The sequence below is a fragment of the Xiphophorus hellerii genome, chromosome 4 (genome assembly GCF_003331165.1).
Source record: "Xiphophorus hellerii strain 12219 chromosome 4, Xiphophorus_hellerii-4.1, whole genome shotgun sequence".
NCBI classification, from domain to species: domain Eukaryota; kingdom Metazoa; phylum Chordata; class Actinopteri; order Cyprinodontiformes; family Poeciliidae; genus Xiphophorus; species Xiphophorus hellerii.
In genome coordinates, this window is record NC_045675.1 from 8832478 (window position 1) to 8851672 (window position 19195).

Consider the following 19195-nt stretch of genomic DNA (forward strand, 5'->3'; position numbering starts at 1 on the left):
AAGAAAACATCAAGTCATGAGGTTGTGTTACTTAATGATCAGCCAACAAAAACGGCATGCATCATTTCTGAGGAGTGGATCAAAAACCTGCTGTCATTACATGGCAGCGGCACCATATAATATATGTTTTATCTACAGCGTTTGAACACACGTCCTACATGTAATCTACAGGATCAGCACAGCAAATCACCAAACACAAAAATATAATTGGAATGTGGAGGTCAATCATGTTTAGTGTTTTTCTTATCACTACATGGGTGGATTATTTTTCAGAGCTCTTGATAAATCTTTTTAAATAACACAGCCATCTGCTCCATCTTTCTACTATGTGCAGTTCTGAGCATTTTCTGGTTATTTCATTGCATAACAGGGTTATGCTGTTTTTGCATGTTTAGTCAGTGACATTTTTCAGATCTTTTAATTTTGACATCAAACAAATACAACCTAAGCAAATACAAAATAAATTATTATTTCAGTTATTAAGGAAACAAAGCGGCCAAAACAACCAGTAATTGCCTTGGAAACATAAATGGTTGGCTTGGCAGCACTGACTACCATGAAGCGTTGGCAATAACTGGCAGTGACTGATTTAGATCACTGCTGGTGAAATTTGGCCTACTTTTCTTGAGTCTTCAAACAAGTTTTCTGACTTGAATTCTGACATGTGACCTTAACTGAGATAGGTGAGGATTATTGAGCTTTAGATGCTGTTCTAGGTTCTTTTGTGATCTGCTGGATGAATTGTTGATGCTCACTTGAAATACTTCTGTCAGTCCAGCCCGTTTTAAAGGATCATCATTGTTCCATGTTTTCTCTGTGGCTCACAAAGAGTCCCAAAGCCTAAGCAATGATTTACAGCATGTAGCTCATTCCACATACATAATTGTCTTTCTCACCTACGTAAACATTTCTATAAATGGAGAAACCATCTTGATTTATGAGATTTATTTATTTATTTTTGTCTACTTCAAACTGGCAGACAAGTTCTATTTTAGATATGTATTTATACTATAGATCTGGCTGTATAGCTACTAAAATTAAACAACAAGTTTAATAACAGTTGATTCATGATGTTACAAGGTGGCGATTATTACTATTGCACATAGGGCCGGGCTGGTTAGGTTGCTTCTTTCCTTAATAAAAGAAATCATAATTTGAGAACTGCATTTTGCATTTATGCTAGCCAATAAAACGTATTTCATAATCTGAAATATTTAAATAAGACAAAAGAGTAAAAACAGATTAAATCTATAAGGGGGAAGATGCTTTATCATAAGACTACATATAGTAGAAGGCTATAAACAATTTACATATATAAAGTGTATCCTTAATGCAAATACAGAATACACTAAACAAATGTTTTCTAAGGCGCACGTGTATATTTTTCTCCCTCAGGTAAAAATGTGGCTACTATGTGGCTGCAAAAACAAGTCTTTAACCTATATTTATCTCTGAATCAACTCCAGACTCAACATTACATTAATAAAGAACCTGATGCACCATAATCAAATTCATGCAGATTCAGAGCAGCTGCTGCTTCACTGCAGGCTAAAGCTTTGTACTGTACAGCCAATGGGTCAGTCAGTTCAGTCTATATGTTTTTTGCAAATATATAATGTCCTACACTTTAAGGGTATATTTTTTTGTTTATTCAATTGCAATCTATAACACCAGGATGTTTGAATCTAAACATCAATTAACAATGCCGGGCATAAACCTATCGTATGCTAGCATTTCTTAATTAAACCTAAACCAGAACTGCTTAATGAGATACTTTTCATGAAGCAATGCATACATTTACATACATAAATAAATAAACTTTAGAATGAACGGCCTACTTGCTGCTGAGCTCATCTATTGCAGTGGTCATCTCGTTGTGCAGCTGCTCATCAAACTTAGTCCTCTGGGATTTGATCCTGCACCAGAGAGCACAAGACATAATTAGGAAGCAGCAACCGGACACACTTTGAGACACACAGCCACATCCGAACAGAATGAAGGAACACTAAATCTGCATTTAGGTTCATTTTGGTTACTAAGTAAGAACATTAGTGAGAAAAGAGAAAACTAGTTTGTATTTATGCGAGAGTTTAAGGGGGCAGTTCAGGATGCATGACAGGGTGTATTAATCTATCCCAAAGAAACTTGGTGTGTTTCTGCCATATTCTCCAGCTAGATCAGGAAGGAAACACTCAGAGAGATCTGCAGACCTTGATACAAAAAAGCCCAAGTAGGTGGTCAGTGTTAATAGCAGCATGTCAGTCCACTACTCTGAGTCTACAGCACTTATGGTTATGTAGTGCCCTGCTAAAAAGAGTTAGAAGTTAGTGAGATGAAGAAAACAATATTTTACTATTCAATTGGTTAGTGTAGGGAGAGCAAAAAATATTTAGAAAACAGTAGTTCTCATCCTGAGGATCAAAACACCACAGCTTTATAGGTGGTGAGGAGCAGTACCAGGGTAAGGGTAAGTACTTAAAAAATAAAGGGAAAGCACTAGAAGCTAATTAAAAACAAAAAAGTTAATGAAAAAACTCATAGCCTAACATCTAAGGGATTTTTTTGTCAGCAATGCTTAAGAGCAAGCCCATATTGTTGTAGGTTGTGGAAAAGGCCTGGAGGCTGAGAACTACTGCACTGATTGGGTTGAGGAGCCTGTGGGTCATAAAAGCCCCACTCACTTATGGTTGCTGAGTTGAGGGGTGGACAAGGAGAATGGCTCTTCAAGCGACTCATCAAAGCTGGTGGGATCCAACAGTAAGACAAAAATACAAATGTATTACAAGAGCGCAGCTAACACACAACGAGCAGGTCTAACCAGGAAAATCTAAACAGGAAAAATAAATCTCTTTGAATCTGTTCCAATTTAGTTTGCTTCCAAAAAGGGATTCTTACCTCATGGACCTTTTTTGGGGGCTTTGTTTTAATTTTCACACACTGCAATTAAAAACTGGACTGTAAACTAGCTCATGCGCTGTAAAATTTAACAATTGTCAGGTGAAAGCAAAAATATTCCTAAATGGACTGACCCGATCTTATACATAAACATACTTTGATTTAAACTATTTAATTGTTGCTCTTACTACACCTTTTATATCTTTGACCTTCTGAAAGGTTAACCTCAGTCCCACATCTCAATGCATGTTATTAACAGGTTTTCTTCCAGTATATCCCTGTATTTAACTGCATCACCTCTGCTCAAAGAAAGCATCCCTCAGCATGATCCTACCACCACCTTGTTTCATGGTTGGGGTTTCATCTATAGAGTAATGCGCATTGTTAGGTCTTCTCCCACACAAACAATAATTAAAAAAATCTCCAGAGGTTTTTAAAGATGTATGTCAAGGTCTTTATTTCCTATTTAATGATAATTTGACCATCTGGGGCTGAAAGTTTAATGCTCTATCATCAGTTTATTATTACCCTCATGTGTTTAAATGATTAGCAGCTAAATTTCTCATAAGTCGGGGCTTAATCTTGCAGCTACGTTGGCCACTCCAAACATTTGATATAATGAGGTGAATGACTCTTCGTTGGTCCAGACAGAGCATCTGAACAACAGGTACCGGTAACTTTATCATTGGGCCAATGCGACAACATCTTTGTAGAATATACACAATAACCTATTATTGTGTATAATAGTTAGCGCTTTACCTGAAGCAGTTGCTTAGTATTACATACAGATTTAGTATCCCACTTTATCAGCAGCTACAGACCAAGTTTCATTTATTGATTAAGACAAACTAATCTGTCAGTTCCATCACTTTTTGTAAAATTTCGATATGGAAAATTCATGAATTCTCATCTCCCCTTTAGTACTTAGCTACCACGCAAAGCTTCAAGGATGTCATTGTTACAATATTGTTCGTATAGTTATGTTGAGTGTATCCACTTCAGTCGTTTCTTACAACAATCAACAAATTTAGAGCTGTAGTTACATTCATTGTGCTCAGTGTGGGCAGACCTCAAGACCTTAAGTAGTTGGCCATGAGGTTTACATAAGCAAATAAAAGATGGAAGATCTGAGAAGAGATGTGAATTGTGTGTGCAAAACTAAGTAATAACCTTACATTTTACAGTCTGTTAATCATAAATACATGTGCTTCTCTGTGGTAACATTTGTCTATAACACACAGATAAATGCTAACCTTAAGATTTTGAAGTGTACTCCTAACAAAACTGCACAAAACAGCCTGATATGCCAGAAGATTTAAGTATCATAGATGACCTGATAGCGCGATGTAATGCAAGTATGAAAGTAAAGCAGCAACACAGAAGAATGCCAGTCAGTCATCTATTATGTCAAAACAACATACAATGCATTAACCCACATCAACCTTCAACCCAGCCTGATCTCTTTCAGCAATAACATCATTTATACTTGATGCTTGTTTTGTAACTACAGAGAACAAATACATTCCCTTTTAATGTTGTAATGTTATATTTTATTTTCTGTGATAAACCAAATTGAAAATAGGGCATAATTGTGTACTGGAGAGAGAATAGTAAATAACTTTCAAATTATTTCTGAAAAAAATTAATTTGCAGATTTTATCTCATTTCATCTCTCTTGAGTCAATACCTTGAGTCAAAACTTTAAACCACAGCGCAGCACCAAAGCACAAAGGCTAATCATAAATGGCTACCATGCATGCAAGAAAAGTGGCTTCAAAAGTATACACACCACTAATACGGCTCCAACGTCATTTTGCACCTGATCGTTCCCCTCAAAAAAATTATTTTCTTAACAGTGCTGGACAGGATACGTGTCACATTAAGGGTGTAAGAAGCTTGAAGATTATTGATCAAGGTCTAAAAAACCTGCACTTTTGAGAGTCATTCTTTATATTACAATTTTAAAGAACATGGTGATGACTAGAATACAGATACTTGTGGCACTTTGTGCAGAAATGTGTACCGGTAATATAGTTACTGAAATATAAAAACACACTAAAAGACAGGAATGATGAGAATGTTGCTGGTAAGTATGATTCTGATCTGCAGCATCCACATCAAGTACAACTAAATAACCAGGTTGTCATTCTGTTCAGAGGGAATCTGTGGGGGAAGCTCGATTCATCCATAATTTCTCTTTTCATTACATTACACATAAATTACTCGGCAAAATACCTTAAGCATCTGAACTTTTCCTTACCTATCAGCTTTCTTGGAGTCGGTGGGTGAGGTTCGTAAAGGGATGTCCTGTAGAAAATGGGAACAGAATTAAAGTAATATTAAAAGTGTTCAAGGTGACACCCAACAAAATTCTAGGATATCAATATTCTGCTTTATGGAATAATTCAACCTAATGAGTAAACAGGAATAAATAGGAAAATATCTGTTTAACATAAATGACTATGTGATTACGTTTTTTCTGAATATTTAAGATAATAAAAGATATAAATTTTTTACCTTGTTATGTTTTTCCTAATAATGTAAACAATATTCAAAATAAACAAGAGAATCTGGTGTGCTAACCTTGAACCGTCCTTTTGCGGAAACAATGTTTTCAGATGTAAAGCCCTGCAGGTGGGCAAACGGTTTGACGGCCCCCCAGGTTTCAAGGTATCGGGTCATACGGACCGACGCCCTCATCTTCAGTCCATCATTCACCCTGGGTTTAGTAGTGGTCCGGGTGCTCTGTGATGGATCCTTCGACTTCACACACAAACATGCAGAAAAGCTACTTAGCATTTAATGTATGCAGTATATATAACTTTGAAATTCCAGAGATTTAATAATTTCACAGGAAGATTCTCTTTTTACTTCTGTAGGAATTACAGATGCAACTTATCGCCAAAGCATTCAGTTAAAGAAAACAACGATACTGTTTCAGGTGGTTCAAACAGTATCATTTTCACCTTATATTCCAAAAATCATCTTCACCTTTTATTCTTTACAAGCTAATATAATAGGCTTTGCTGCATAGGAAACACTAATCACATCTTCTTTAAAGGAAAGCAAATTAAAATCAACCCCCAAAATATTAAATCTCAAAATATTGGGATTGCAATAAAACGGGACTTTACAATGGCTAACTCAGGTGCATAAATACAAATTCATGAAATGTTTTTTTTCTTCAGATTTTCCTTTTCAAAAGTGCGGAAACCGCTAATAATGTTTTCTACTTTCCCAATTATGCAATTCATTTCTGTTGGTCTAACACATCAAATCACAATAAAATATGTTGATTTTTGTGTTTGTGGTTTTAAACTGGCAAAATGAAAAACATTCCAGAGGTCTGAATCCTTGCACTGTTTTGATAAAAGGGTTTTCACTCTCAGTCCTAGAGTTGTTGTATAAATAAGCCTGGCTGGGAACATACCCTCGGATCGATGACTAGATATGTCTTGACATTGAGTTCATTGAGGTAGGAGTCTCTCAGGTGGCCGTTTCCCTCTTCAACTTCATAGGCCTTGTTCAGGTGCTTCAGAGTTGCCTCTGTGATATGGACACGCCTAAATAGATAAACACAAAACAAAGAAAATATGACATTTTGGGTCACTTAGTTTTATTAATCCCCTTTTAAATCAGTACACAATGTTCTATAGTCTAGAAATAAATCCTGGTCATAAATTTTATTTTTAAAAAACGCCAAATAGAAGGGCGTTGGTTAAGCCTCAGTTTATGGGACGGTAGAATCACATGTATATACAATATGTACAGTATATTATGTATGCATGCATCTAATATTTAGGTCAAGATATCCGTATCACTCAATGCAAATACAAATTTGATTAATATCTTTATTAAATAGGACATTGCACAGAACAAGTGAAAATGTTAAGAGCACATTAACTTAGAGTTTTGTAAAAAAAAAAAAAAAAAAAAGAGGATAAAGGTCATAAACAATCTTGTAATACATAAATAAGGATAATCTTCTATTTTATAAATTTTTGGTTGGATATTGAAATGATACCCTATATAAAACATGTAAAAGATGTACATCTGCAGCTCTTTTTAATGCGTTATAGTCCTTAGTGTATGAAAAAAACTGAAATCAATCAAAGTCTAAATTGACAGCTGAAATCTTAAAGACCAGCTGATCTTAAAGAACAGCTGAAATCTTAAATACTCATAAAGAATATGAGTCTGATGCCAATATCAGACTCATATTACATAAATCCCTAATATGTAACATAAGACTTTTGTAGTATTTCCTAATATTGGGAAATATTAGGAATTTAATATTTCCTAATATTAAATAAGAAATATTTAATATTTCCTATTAAATACTTCCTCTATTGAAGGAATTTTTCAAATCTTTACTCTTTAAAAATATTTCCTATCAAATAGGAATATTTCCTAATATTAGGAAATATTACATGTGTCCTAATATGTAATATTACGCAAGTATTAAAATAAGCCAGTGTTGGTTCCCTGAATATGAATAAATATCAGAGTCATTCAGTATATGTAGAGCTGAAAGTGTAGCTACTTACCCTGGGAGGCCTCCTGACTCCATGTGATTGGCCAGCGTGACATCATGTGACCATACATCAAACTGCCACTTTCTGAGGCCGATCACACCGCAGAGCACGTTACCTGAGTGAACACCCACTCTCATGTTGATGTCTATTTCAGTGGCATCCCGTACCTGCCTGGAGGAGATTTCAGTAAAATTAAAGGCTCAGTATGAACATAATATGCATCTGTCCAATAAAGCAACAATAACAAAGCAGCATTGATGTCCCTTCTGTGTCTATGTGAAACGCTGCTGTCTGACTGACAAGATTATACATGTTAACTCACTGGTGCATTACTTTTTTAAAATCAACATTTTATAATTATATATCATTACTCTATATTCAGTACAGCTGGAGAAAACTCCAGTCACTCTGGCAATTTATGTGGGCTCTCATTGAGAGGATATTATCATATCAACAATCTGACTGACAAAGTTTTCAAAAGTTTCATTAAAATTTGAAAATGTCCATGATTATAGTCTTAAATGTGGGATATGGTTTACAGACAATAATTCTCATGTAAATGCTAATAAATTTGGCAGATAAGAGGTGATGGTTGGTAGACTCACTTAATAGCTTCACACATGTCCAGGCCCATTTTAACGCAGTTCTTAGCATGCATAGGCAGTGACACCGGCAGGCCTGACACACAGTAGTAGCAGTCTCCAAGGATCTTGATTCTCATGCATTCATTTTCCTGCAAACATTAAGAGAGATTCACTCCAAGACTGTTATGCAACCAGGCAACTAAAAAGGGAACAAAAGATGCATGTAAACAGGACACTGCTCAGTTCAGTAATTTTCCTTCCTACTGTTCTGCAGGACAAACAGGTTTCTTTATGACATTCTAAAACAGAAAATGCCCTGTCCCAAATTAAATTACTGTAATCAAAAACTGGCATTCAATCTAAGAATTCAACTCCTACATGATTGTTTGTTTAGGTCATAAAGGTAAAATACCATGTTTTAGCTCACCTTGGCAATTTGGTCAAATTTGCCAAACAGTTCATTGAGCATATGTACAAGCTCTTTAGGAGAACAGTCACTGGCCAAACGAGTGAAGCCAACAATGTCTGCATACAGAATGCTGAAAAGGTAAAAAAAAAAAAAAAAAAAAGGACAAAAAAAACCATTAACAAATATTTTTCAAACTCTAAACGCGATTACTTACAAAAGTCTCTTCTTGAGATTTTTATGTGATAGACCAACACACAGAAAACAATTTTTCCATTAACCACAACAAATGTCTCAGCAACATAATGAAAATACACTCAATAATTATTGGGACAAACCAGATGGATGTGATCTTACTATAGCAAACCTGGTATTTATAGAAGTGGCAAGAAAAAAAATCCCATTTGCAGTTTCTCACAAGCTCTTTGGGGACCATAAACATGGATAAAAAGGTGCTTTCGTCAGAAGAGACCAAAATTAAGGGGTTTGCCCAATATGAAAAGCTAAATGCGAGGTAGAAAACGCAACACCCAAAACCTTCTTTTCTTAATGTGAAACATAATCAACGCATGTGCATGTGTTAGAATTGCCCAGAATCATAAATCAGACCTAAAATGATGTCGACAGATGTTCTCCATCCAACCTGATTATGAGCTATTTTGCAAAGAATGTGCAAATATTTCAGGCTCGAGGTGTAAAAAGCTGATAAAGACAAAAACCAAAAGACTTGCAGCTGTAATTTCAGTAAAAAGCGGCCTCACCATGTACTTTCCCAATGGGGAAAGTACATTGGGAACATTGGGAATCTTATGTCAATGGGGACATAAGATTCTGTCCCCATTGACAGAATCTTTTCAGAAAAGACAGAATCTTTTCAAAAAAAGCTTTTTATTTTTTATTTTGAAGAAACTTTGAAAACAATGCACCACTTTCCTTCCAATTCATATAAGTGCTTTGTTATGTTGATCTGTCCAAAATAATCCCACTAGACGCTCTATTTTTGTCCCATGAATTCCTTTTAAATGGTTGATCATAGAAATTGACATCAATCTCTTTAAAGTTAACAATTAAATGTTTAATAAACAAAAAGATATAAGCCACAATTGTGGTTTTATTTATTTTTTCTTCCCAGAACTGAGTCAATAAAGGAAGCCATTCTTTTAATCCCTATAATCATTATGGCTTGTGACACGGAGTAAGTAGCTTTAGACATAAAAACACCTGGCTCACTCTACCATTGACCCCCAGTGCACTTGATCAGTGATTCACTAAAAAGACTGACTGTTTCAGTGCTGAATCACAGATTCAGCACAATTTCAGCTTCCTGTCAGCAAACCTCAGAGGGAAAGTGAAAATATTTTTGACCTTTCAAGAGATCCCAACACCACAAGGGAAACCAACTGGGAATTAATGTAACTGGCCTCAGTGGGATCGTAACAAACTCCTAAGTAACTGCAGCAGTTACTTTGCTCTTTGCTTTAATTTGACTTAAGCGTGCTATCCATAAAAAATATATAACTTAAGGATATTATTTCAGTATCAAAATTGTGCCACCAGCCTAAATGCAATATATTTTCTACAATAATGCACAATGTTGAGTATGTAGGGTGCTGAATGAGCTAAACATGCAATAAGGCACGCCCCATGTGGTAGATGATTACAGGTACTCTTGAGTATGGTCTGACTCGAAATGACCCTGTGTTGAAATGCAGAGGGCCACAGATGCTGCACGGTCTTGAATTGTTCTACAGCTTGACTAAAAATGGCCAGGTGCTTTATGAGTCTGCCAACACAGCTAATCACAGCCCTGACCGAGGTAATTACAGGGAAAGAGTAAGGTGCACAGTCTGTCAGTCAGCACCCTTTTACTGTAGCCTGATGAACATAGAAGAAAAGAGAGCGATAAGGTTGCTTGCTCTGGAAAACTATTATGATAATAAACTATGCTCACATTCTTTATCTTTTTTAATGCCTGATGTGCTTTTATTTTTATTTCTACATTTTATAAGCCAGATGGAAAGCTGTTTTAACATACTTAAGCTTGTCCACACAAAAGCTTTGTTGAAACAAATTTACTGGTAAGCCATCGGTCAAAGCTCACTTTAGTTTGCCGTAATATCTGTCAGCACTTACTAAATTATAAAACCCTCAAACAAACAAAAAAACCTGCATCTGGGTCAGTGCACCAAAAACACACTTATCTATAGTTTTATAAAAACTTGTTAGTATAAGCTTCTTTTGATGTTCTTCTTCTGGCTTTTGCACACCACATACTAATAGGATTTATGAAAAGTCTGCTCTCAAAAAGTTGTAATGCCTGGTCAGTAACATAAGAGTCTTTACAATTTAAAAATAAATTGTTGAACCAGGAAGTCAGACATTAAACTGACAGGAATGACAGTCACCATAAAACATTTAGTGTTTTGGTCATACCTGACATTCTCATGCCTCTTCACGTAAAGGCTATGAAAGTTGTTATCCTTCACAAGCCGCTGCTGCTCAACTTTATCTTTACAGTCTTGCAACCTCTCCATTATTGCCAGTATCATCTTCATAGAGATATAAACGGGGAGCACAGACTGCAGCAGGTTCTCCTACAGACACACACAGACACACAGATTATCTGTTAAATAACTGTAATCAAGGCAAGTCTGCAAATTATCCCTATTTTTGACTGTTGTGTTTAGACGAAAGGTCCAGCCCAAAAAGGAGGGGGAAAAAAACTACTTCTGTCACACTTTTTCGTTCCAGTTCACTTTCCAATAATATTTTTGGACACAGCACTCTGAATGGAGCTAGCTTCTTTAGCAATAACCTTTTGCGTCCCATCCATGGAGTTAATAAATATCTTCTGGACAAGTGTGAAGTCAGCAGTTTTATCTATAGTGGTCTTACAATTCTACTTTCCTGTGAATGTGAAACTTTTGGTTGCCTTTATTGACAGTAGTCAGATAGGAAGACATGCAGCAAAGTCCCAAGATCAAGAAGCAAACCCTGGGTGGCTGCATTGAGGGATATGCTCTCTCTACACCCCACAGTGAGAAAATTAGCCATCTTACGTTTATGATATAAATCCTTAATTTTACCAGCACAAGTTGCAACACTGTAACTCCTTTTGGCAGCCTTTTGTTTTGTTTTATATAAACTTTTTGATAACCCAATAAATACAGTCTCTTCAGATAATGAGTTTTCCCAAAAGCAAAAACATAAAACAGTATTTTAGTGTGTAAAAATTATTACTAGGGTCATGTTTCTACAGTGGCCAAAGGCCAGAGCAGTGTTCACAGTTTATTAGCTTAATTAACAGAATTTAGAGAGACAACTTTTCATGAAATGAGTAATCTCTTCTTATGCCACCAGGAGGGCAGAGGGTTGCATGCTCTGACTACATGAGATGAGCCCAGGCTTGTGCAATTAATTCGCAAAATCTTTTCACATGAGCAATGACTGTGAAGACATTTCAAACATTTGGCATCAATTGTAGTGAATGTGAGAGAATAAACCTCACATTCTTCTGATGCACTATGCTGCTGGACAATAAAAAATTTGTTTCAGAGGAACCAGAATCTTCTAGGTAGATTTTCAAAACAGTTTTACTTTTTTTTCTTACCAGGGATTTAGATTTTATAAACACAGATTTTGCACTTTTTGTAATTATTCATCAATGTTTTAATGTTTTTTTATGTCATGATTAATGATTATTGTCTGTAAACACTTCAATAAATTACCTAGATATTCAAGGAGACAGAAACTAATTTAAGACATTAAAGAGTGATGTAACTTGACAGTGATTTGTGCCAATAAAACCACAGCAAAGTCAACATGAGAACCATCACAGCCTTTTGCTTAGAAATGAATTACTGATTGGCTATTTTCATAATTTATCAACAGCCCTGGTTTTGGTTCAGTGAGATATTCATTCCATGCAAAAGCAAAGGTTTTGCCATATACCCACAGAGCTGCAGTGACGTGACCCAGTACATCTCTTTAGAAAAGAATACAACACAGTTGAATAATTGTTGCTTACATAAGCAAAACTTTCAAGGGCTTTTGAAACATTGCACAGGTATTCTCATGAAATTCTGTCTACTTCCTGGACAAAATGCAACTATTCAGCCAAGTCTGCAACATAACATGAAAAACTCTCGGAAGGTCAAGCTTTTTGCTTCCACTAACCTGCTGTCTCTTTTCTATCTCGAGCTTCACCCGCATGCTTAGGCACCTCAGAGTATCCTGGAAGGTCTGCCTTAGCGTTTTTTCCATCAGAACCTTGTGAAAGGCTCCAACTCCACAGCCGCACACAAACACCACAGCATTGGACAGTAACTGCACAGAGAGACACAGTAGCGCATAGGGTAACAGTTTTAGTGCACAATTTACATATACAAACCACGCATATCGTATTTAGTTTTTAAATTCATCCTCTATCAAGTATTTAGACTAGCAAAATGCTGCTTATATGTATTTGAATATCCATCTCAGTAAATCAGAATGTCATTGAACAGTTCATTTATATCACAATATCAATTTAGAAAGTGAAACTCATATGTTATAAATATTCATTAAACAGAGTGGAAAAAAAATAAATATATATATATATTGTAATTTTGTTGAATACAGTTTGTAGTTCAAGAAAATACAAAATACATTATCTTATATAACTAGGATATTAGATAAGAACTTAAAAGAGACAGCATACAGTCTAGAAGCTCTAGAAAGAGAGCAGGCCACCAAAGGTAAATTAAAGAGAAGCTACAGCCAAGTATATTCATGGAAAATTGAGTAAAAGGAAATTGTCTGTCTGAAAAAGGAGCTCATTCACCAGATATGAAGGCAGCCTTGATAGGATTGTACTTCATTGAACAGCAAATTTGCTTCACCAATGGGCAGAAACTATGATGTATTGTCAAAAGAAAGACGAGAGACTGAATGTGATATTCAAAATTTCTGAAAAACTGAATTGTTGGGTTTCCATTCCTGGAAAAAACATTTGAACTATATCAGCCTATTATTTTGTTTTAAATGAACTATTGAAATAAAGAGTTTTTAACAGTTCCAAATTACTGAGGCACATTTTTGTAAATCAGAGCAACATTGTTAGCATTGTAAATCTCCATAATTTGTTCTGCATGTGAGATTTGGTCTTCAGAATTTTATATTGCCATAATTACCCTTTTTAACAATTCATAATTTCAGACATACTGTATATGTCAGCTGTGTATAAAGATTGCAGAATATCTCTTGTCCAGTTGTTTTTACCTGATTAGCAAGGTAATCTTTTGGGGTGCCGTCACTTGTTAACCTCAGTGTGAGAATCATAATGTGAGACAGCGAGGTGATGACACTCAACACCACAGCGTGCCACAGCTGGAATGGCAGCATGGTATACACTGTGAAGATGATGAAGAGGAAGAAAGGCACCTGAAAACAACAAGAAGAAACTTTTATACATCAGAAAATTTATATTTCAGCTTGATCACATGTGCAGGAATCGTAGCTGCTGATGGCAACAATTCAAACTTTAGTCTGTGAACTCTGGTGAAAAGTAAGGTACCTGGTCCCAAGGAAGGATGACAGCCTTACTGAAGATGAAGGCGTATCCCATGATTAGATGTGTGGCCCAGATAACCACGCCCAGCAAGAACCTCAGTCGTTGTGAGAAAAGCTCTGTGCACACCATTATTAATACAATCACGAACACACACAAGCTGCTGCTCACCACACTCACAAAGGCACGATGCTCCTTTGTTTCCTGCAGTAAAAACAGGGAGAGAAAAACAAAAACATGTGTTATACCATACCAAACAAATAGCTATATTTTGTTTAGTTCTTTAAATTTAGATCCACAGACAGTTTTTCCCCAATTGCCCTTTCAGATGTAGTTAAAATTACTAAACAAGGAGCCCATTTTATATCATGAATATGTCTTGTTGGTGAGGTAAAGTACATTCACTGCAAAAACACGAAACCATCCCAATTATTTTTTGTCTTGTTTCTAGAGTAAATATCTAGACTTAAAATAAGACAACGCTAACTTACAAGTAACTATTCAGAAAGATATAGGAGCTTATTCTAAGTAAATAAGTCCTTAATATTGAGTCTAAAAAGTATTAGTTCCCTGAGCAGACTATTTCATTAATAACATGGAAAAAATATCTTATTATAAGTTGAATAAACTGCCACTGGAACTAGTATATTTTAAAATATATTAAGAAAGTATGGACCTAAAACAAGATCGTATTTCTTGCTGAAAAGTTACTTGTAAGTTTGGTTTGTCTCAATTGAAGTGTACAAAGATATTTGCACTAAAAACTAGACTAAAAATACTTGGTAAGATTGTATGTTTCTGCAGTGTTCTTTCAGGCAGCTCTCTTACTAGAATATGTTAAACTCAAACTTTTTCACACTTTGTCACATCCCAATAACAAACTTCAATGTAGGTTTTTTTGTATTTTACGTGACAGACCAACAAATTTGCTGAAGTCTACCTCTACCTCCAGCGGTCATTAGGCGAGAGGCAGGGTACACCCTGGACAGGTCAGCATTAAAGCAAGGGTTAGGTGAAGAGAACATCTGCTGATGAATGAGTTCTGAAGGCAAATGCATCCATGGAAACATTAAGTGTTTCTCCGCCTGGTGTGAAAATGTCGGTGTGACTGAAAGCTAAGGTGGGAGTTGAAGTGTGAACCAGGAAGAAAGCAAGGGGTTAAATAAGCGCTCTGCAGAGAGACAAACGCAGAGAGTCAGTGTTAATAGATCTCTGAGAGAAGAAGGCCATCCCTGCATTGTATGTTGAGCCTGCTGGTTACCATGGCAGCACTGGAAAAGGACAGTTCTTAACTAAACCCCTTCAGCTCTCTGTGTCTTAATGAAAACCTTTCTTGCCAGAGAAAACGAAATTCTTTTTTCTTTTACCAGGAAAATAAAGGAAACTCACAGGAATGCATACAATTCTGTTGTGCAAAAAAAAGCAGAAAAAAAATCATTGCAGTTTTTCCTTCAACATTTCAGTTTCATGTGTTATTTTTACAGCAACAAGACAGATACAAATTATAGCTAATTCTACAAAAGCATGGGATGAAAAACCGGATAACTGGATAACACAAACAGTGATTAAAACCAGACCTCAATCAAGCTAAAATCTGAAAACGAGGGCTCAAAATGTACCAACTGATTAGTTTTTCTTCTCAACAAAGCTCAGTCGGTTCCTATCCATCACCAAAACCAGTTTGTGGCCATTGACTTTCTACTACTGGTTGCCTACTCTTTTGTATTCAACTTTTACAAGCTCCACTCCAACATTTCTTTCCCAAGTTCTCTGTTCCCCTGGAAACAAATACACTGTCTAACTCGTGTGGACACAAGAGAGACATTTTAGCTGAAAAAAAAGAATCTAAAAAAAAAAACAAAAAAAAAAGTAGCTGCTGAAAAACAGAGGAAAATCTGACTGATTGAATGTCAGAGGATGGACCAAGAAACAAGTGAGTCTTTGGTGTGTGAATGAATATACAGTATATGCTGCCTAAATGTCTTAATGGGATGAGAAAGACAATGAGGCAGTAGGCCAGAAAACTCTGATGGAGCTTGTGTATGAGCAGGAGAGAAAATCACAGCATGTTTATGTGCACGTGTGGAGTGTAAACATGAGGGATGGAGCTATTGTGTGGGACTGAAACAGGAGAAAAAGGGAGTGTGCCACACAGCCTGCAGCAAGACAATAGTAGGAAGGTTAGGTTAATTTTTTTCCTATACAGGAAAGTAATATAATCTATGCTGACAGAAGATGTCAGTTTAGTACGATGGGCTGGACTCACTAAACTGCTACTTGCTTCGTGCCAAAATCAACAATACGTTCAGATCAGCAGAAGCCAGGAGCATAATTGCCATCTGAACACACTGACAGCAAAATGCTTTAAGTTTTACATTTGTGTAGCTTTTATGACTCTGGTTTTGACAGCTGGATCAAGGCAGAGACATTTGAACGTTATGTTGTCTTTTCAAACTACATCTGCTCTTGAGTTGTCCACTTCTACAGCCAAACAACAGAACTGAAATATAAATGTTTCAATGCTGCCCTCCCTTTCTTCCAGTTACATAACACATCTCTCATTCACGTCACTCACTCACCACTGAGGAAAAGCTATGATAAGCATGTGTACATATAAAAGCAGTAAATTGTATCTATAAACTTAAAACTGTATTGACATAAATACAGTGCCTTGCACAAGAATGCAGTCCCTTTAACTTTTCAAAATTTTTATTACAGTGCAACTACAAACTTCAATAAATTTTGTTGACATTATACAGTATTTGGTAGATCAACACAAAATGCAAACGTAGAGGAAAACACTGCAAAAACACAGAATCTTACAAATTACTTTTGATCTACTTTCAAATACATATATCTTAGTGCATTCGAAAGAAGAAAACTAAGTAACATTTTAGCAAAAAAAAAGGAGCTTGTTTTAAGTAAATAATTCCTTAATATTGATTTTAAGAAAGGACTAGTTCCACTAGCAGATTATTTTCACCAATAACACTGGAAAATGTTTTGCTATAGGTTCCACGTAAGCCATAAAAACCCAATTTGCACATACATTTCTTCCACTGGTTTGCTGCAGTCCCTTGATGACTTGGGCTAAACTGCAAACTTACGGTTTTCTTTCAACAATGGATTTATTCTTGTCACTTTTAAAAAGAGCCAGATTTGTGGAGCGTATGACTAATAACGGTCCTGTCAACATGTTATCCCATATGAACTATTGGTCTCTGCAGCTCCTTTAGAGTTACCATGGGCCCTGTATCTACCATGGTAAAAATCAGTCAGGTTCTGAATAGTCTTTGCAGGGTTTTGTATGGATCGCTGTAGCTTTGTTAACCAAGAATGTAGTGTACTCCCTATTGTGTGCAATGAGGAGTGGGTGTCTTAAGTGTGCAGAAAACCTTTGTAGGTAAAATACAGACTAGCCTATTAAGTTTAAATCATGCTTATCATACAAAACAGCACAAAAACATAAAAACTAGATAATCTCATTCACTAGATTTGTAGTATTGGTTCTGTTGCTGGTTGTAACATATTTAATTTTTTCAGTGCAATATGTAATTATCGGCATTCTTTTATGTGCTTCCGTTTGTGTCCTTTTGATTGTTTCCATTTCATGTGTACAAATAATCCACTTACCAGAAAACCCAAATACAAGGACGACAACAAGATTCATCCTGAAACTTTTAGATTATGAACCAAGAACCTAGGTTTACTGCCAAATGGTATTGTAGGTTTTGCATATTATTTAAAAGATTTGTCTCCAACTATCACTTACTTTGCTAGCTAATGCTAAGTTGTTTCCGGCTTGTTCAGTTTATTTGACTATATATTTAAAGTTTCCAATTTAATAATAATAATAATGAGATTTTGTGAGCCAAACTGTCTGAATTTGTACTTAGAAGTATCAACAGAGCATATGAACTAACATGCAAATTCCTTCAAACGTTCACATTAACAGCTTAAGCAGGCTCTTACTGATATATTTGTTTACTTAGCCATTTGAAATAATGAAAAAGGTCATTGGTGTAAAATTTGTTGACTTAGCCATATAAGATATGGAATCCAAGAAAACTAAAGTATGCAAAACAGAACTAAACTAAAGTTATAGGAGGCCTCCGATGACGGCTGTTCATTATGAATCATCCACTCATCCGTTGTCTTTACTCACTTATGCTTGAAAGGTTTCTGTGGTGGGAATAGAGAGGCTATCTCTAGCAGTAATTGGGCGAGACGGGACAGGTCACTAGTTCATTAGAAGGGACACACAGGACAAACAGGCACGGAGAAGCACTTTCATACTTAAGGGCAATTTAGAGGTTTAGAGTAACCAGTTAAGCTAAGGCACTGGAGAGAACCTGCACAATCACATTAGAAAAACTGCAGGCCGGGATCTTTTTGCTTCAAGGCAACAGTGATGGCAAGGTATGACAGTGAAATGCTCATCATTAAAAAACCTTTTCATATTGTCTGAAAATGGGTTTTAAATACTTGTAAATAGAGTGAACAACGTTTGGTCACCATATTAATCATAAATGTAAAAGACAAAAATATCAGAATAACAATTTCTTCAGTTAAGGTTAAAAGTACTATTTCTGGCCAAGTTTCTGTGTTTGGGCGTGCCGTGGTGGTGGAGGGGTTAGCGCGACCCACATTCAGAGGCGACATGGCCTCGACGTGGCTGTCGCGGGTTCGACTCCCGGACCCGACGACATTTACCGCATGTCTTCCCCCCTCTTCGTCTCCCTTTCCTGTCAGCCTACTTTGAAAAAAGGGACACTAGAGCCCACAAAAAAAGGCCCCTTGCGGGGCGATAAAAAAAAAAAAAAGTTTCTGTGTCTATCACACAGTCATATTCTAAAGGATTAACGGTTAAAATACATTCATTTTTAAATTTGCATATTTTTGCACAACAAAAAGCAATTTTCTTCTTTTGTTCTTCTGACAGTTTTACCATTCAGACTTTGGATTAACCAGAGATTTATCACAAGCTCAGTGGAATGTGTCATGATATCTCATAAGTTTTTTCCAAGAAAATCAGGTCTGTGACAGACTGAATGTCTTTCATTACATTGTGCACATAAAGTAATGAAAGAGTTTGATCTGGAGCAGCATGCGTTGATAAAACCACTATGTTCCCAGAATTTAACAATTGATCAAATCTGCTTACCAAGAAAAATCTATGGGTAAAATAAAAATATTTCAAACAATATTTCTGGGATATAGTCAGTAA

At 36.0% G+C, this 19195-nt stretch overlaps 1 protein-coding gene across 3 annotated transcripts in view; it reads right to left on the bottom strand.

Annotated features, from left to right (window-relative positions):
• Window positions 1-19195, bottom strand: part of adcy7 (adenylate cyclase 7) — a 66021-nt gene that overhangs the window by 13023 nt on the left and 33803 nt on the right. For 2 of the 3 annotated variants that reach the window (XM_032560296.1, XM_032560297.1), the window contains 12 exons: window positions 13975-14172; window positions 13680-13841; window positions 12597-12746; window positions 10854-11014; window positions 8442-8553; window positions 8036-8163; window positions 7443-7601; window positions 6326-6458; window positions 5479-5658; window positions 5156-5202; window positions 2682-2741; window positions 1839-1916 (listed from right to left, as the gene is read on the bottom strand). In XM_032560296.1, the coding sequence (XP_032416187.1) occupies window positions 1839-1916; window positions 2682-2741; window positions 5156-5202; window positions 5479-5658; window positions 6326-6458; window positions 7443-7601; window positions 8036-8163; window positions 8442-8553; window positions 10854-11014; window positions 12597-12746; window positions 13680-13841; window positions 13975-14172 (1568 nt within the window). The remainder of the gene's footprint in view (window positions 1-1838; window positions 1917-2681; window positions 2742-5155; window positions 5203-5478; window positions 5659-6325; window positions 6459-7442; window positions 7602-8035; window positions 8164-8441; window positions 8554-10853; window positions 11015-12596; window positions 12747-13679; window positions 13842-13974; window positions 14173-19195) is intronic. The other variant, XM_032560298.1, reaches the window with a different exon arrangement.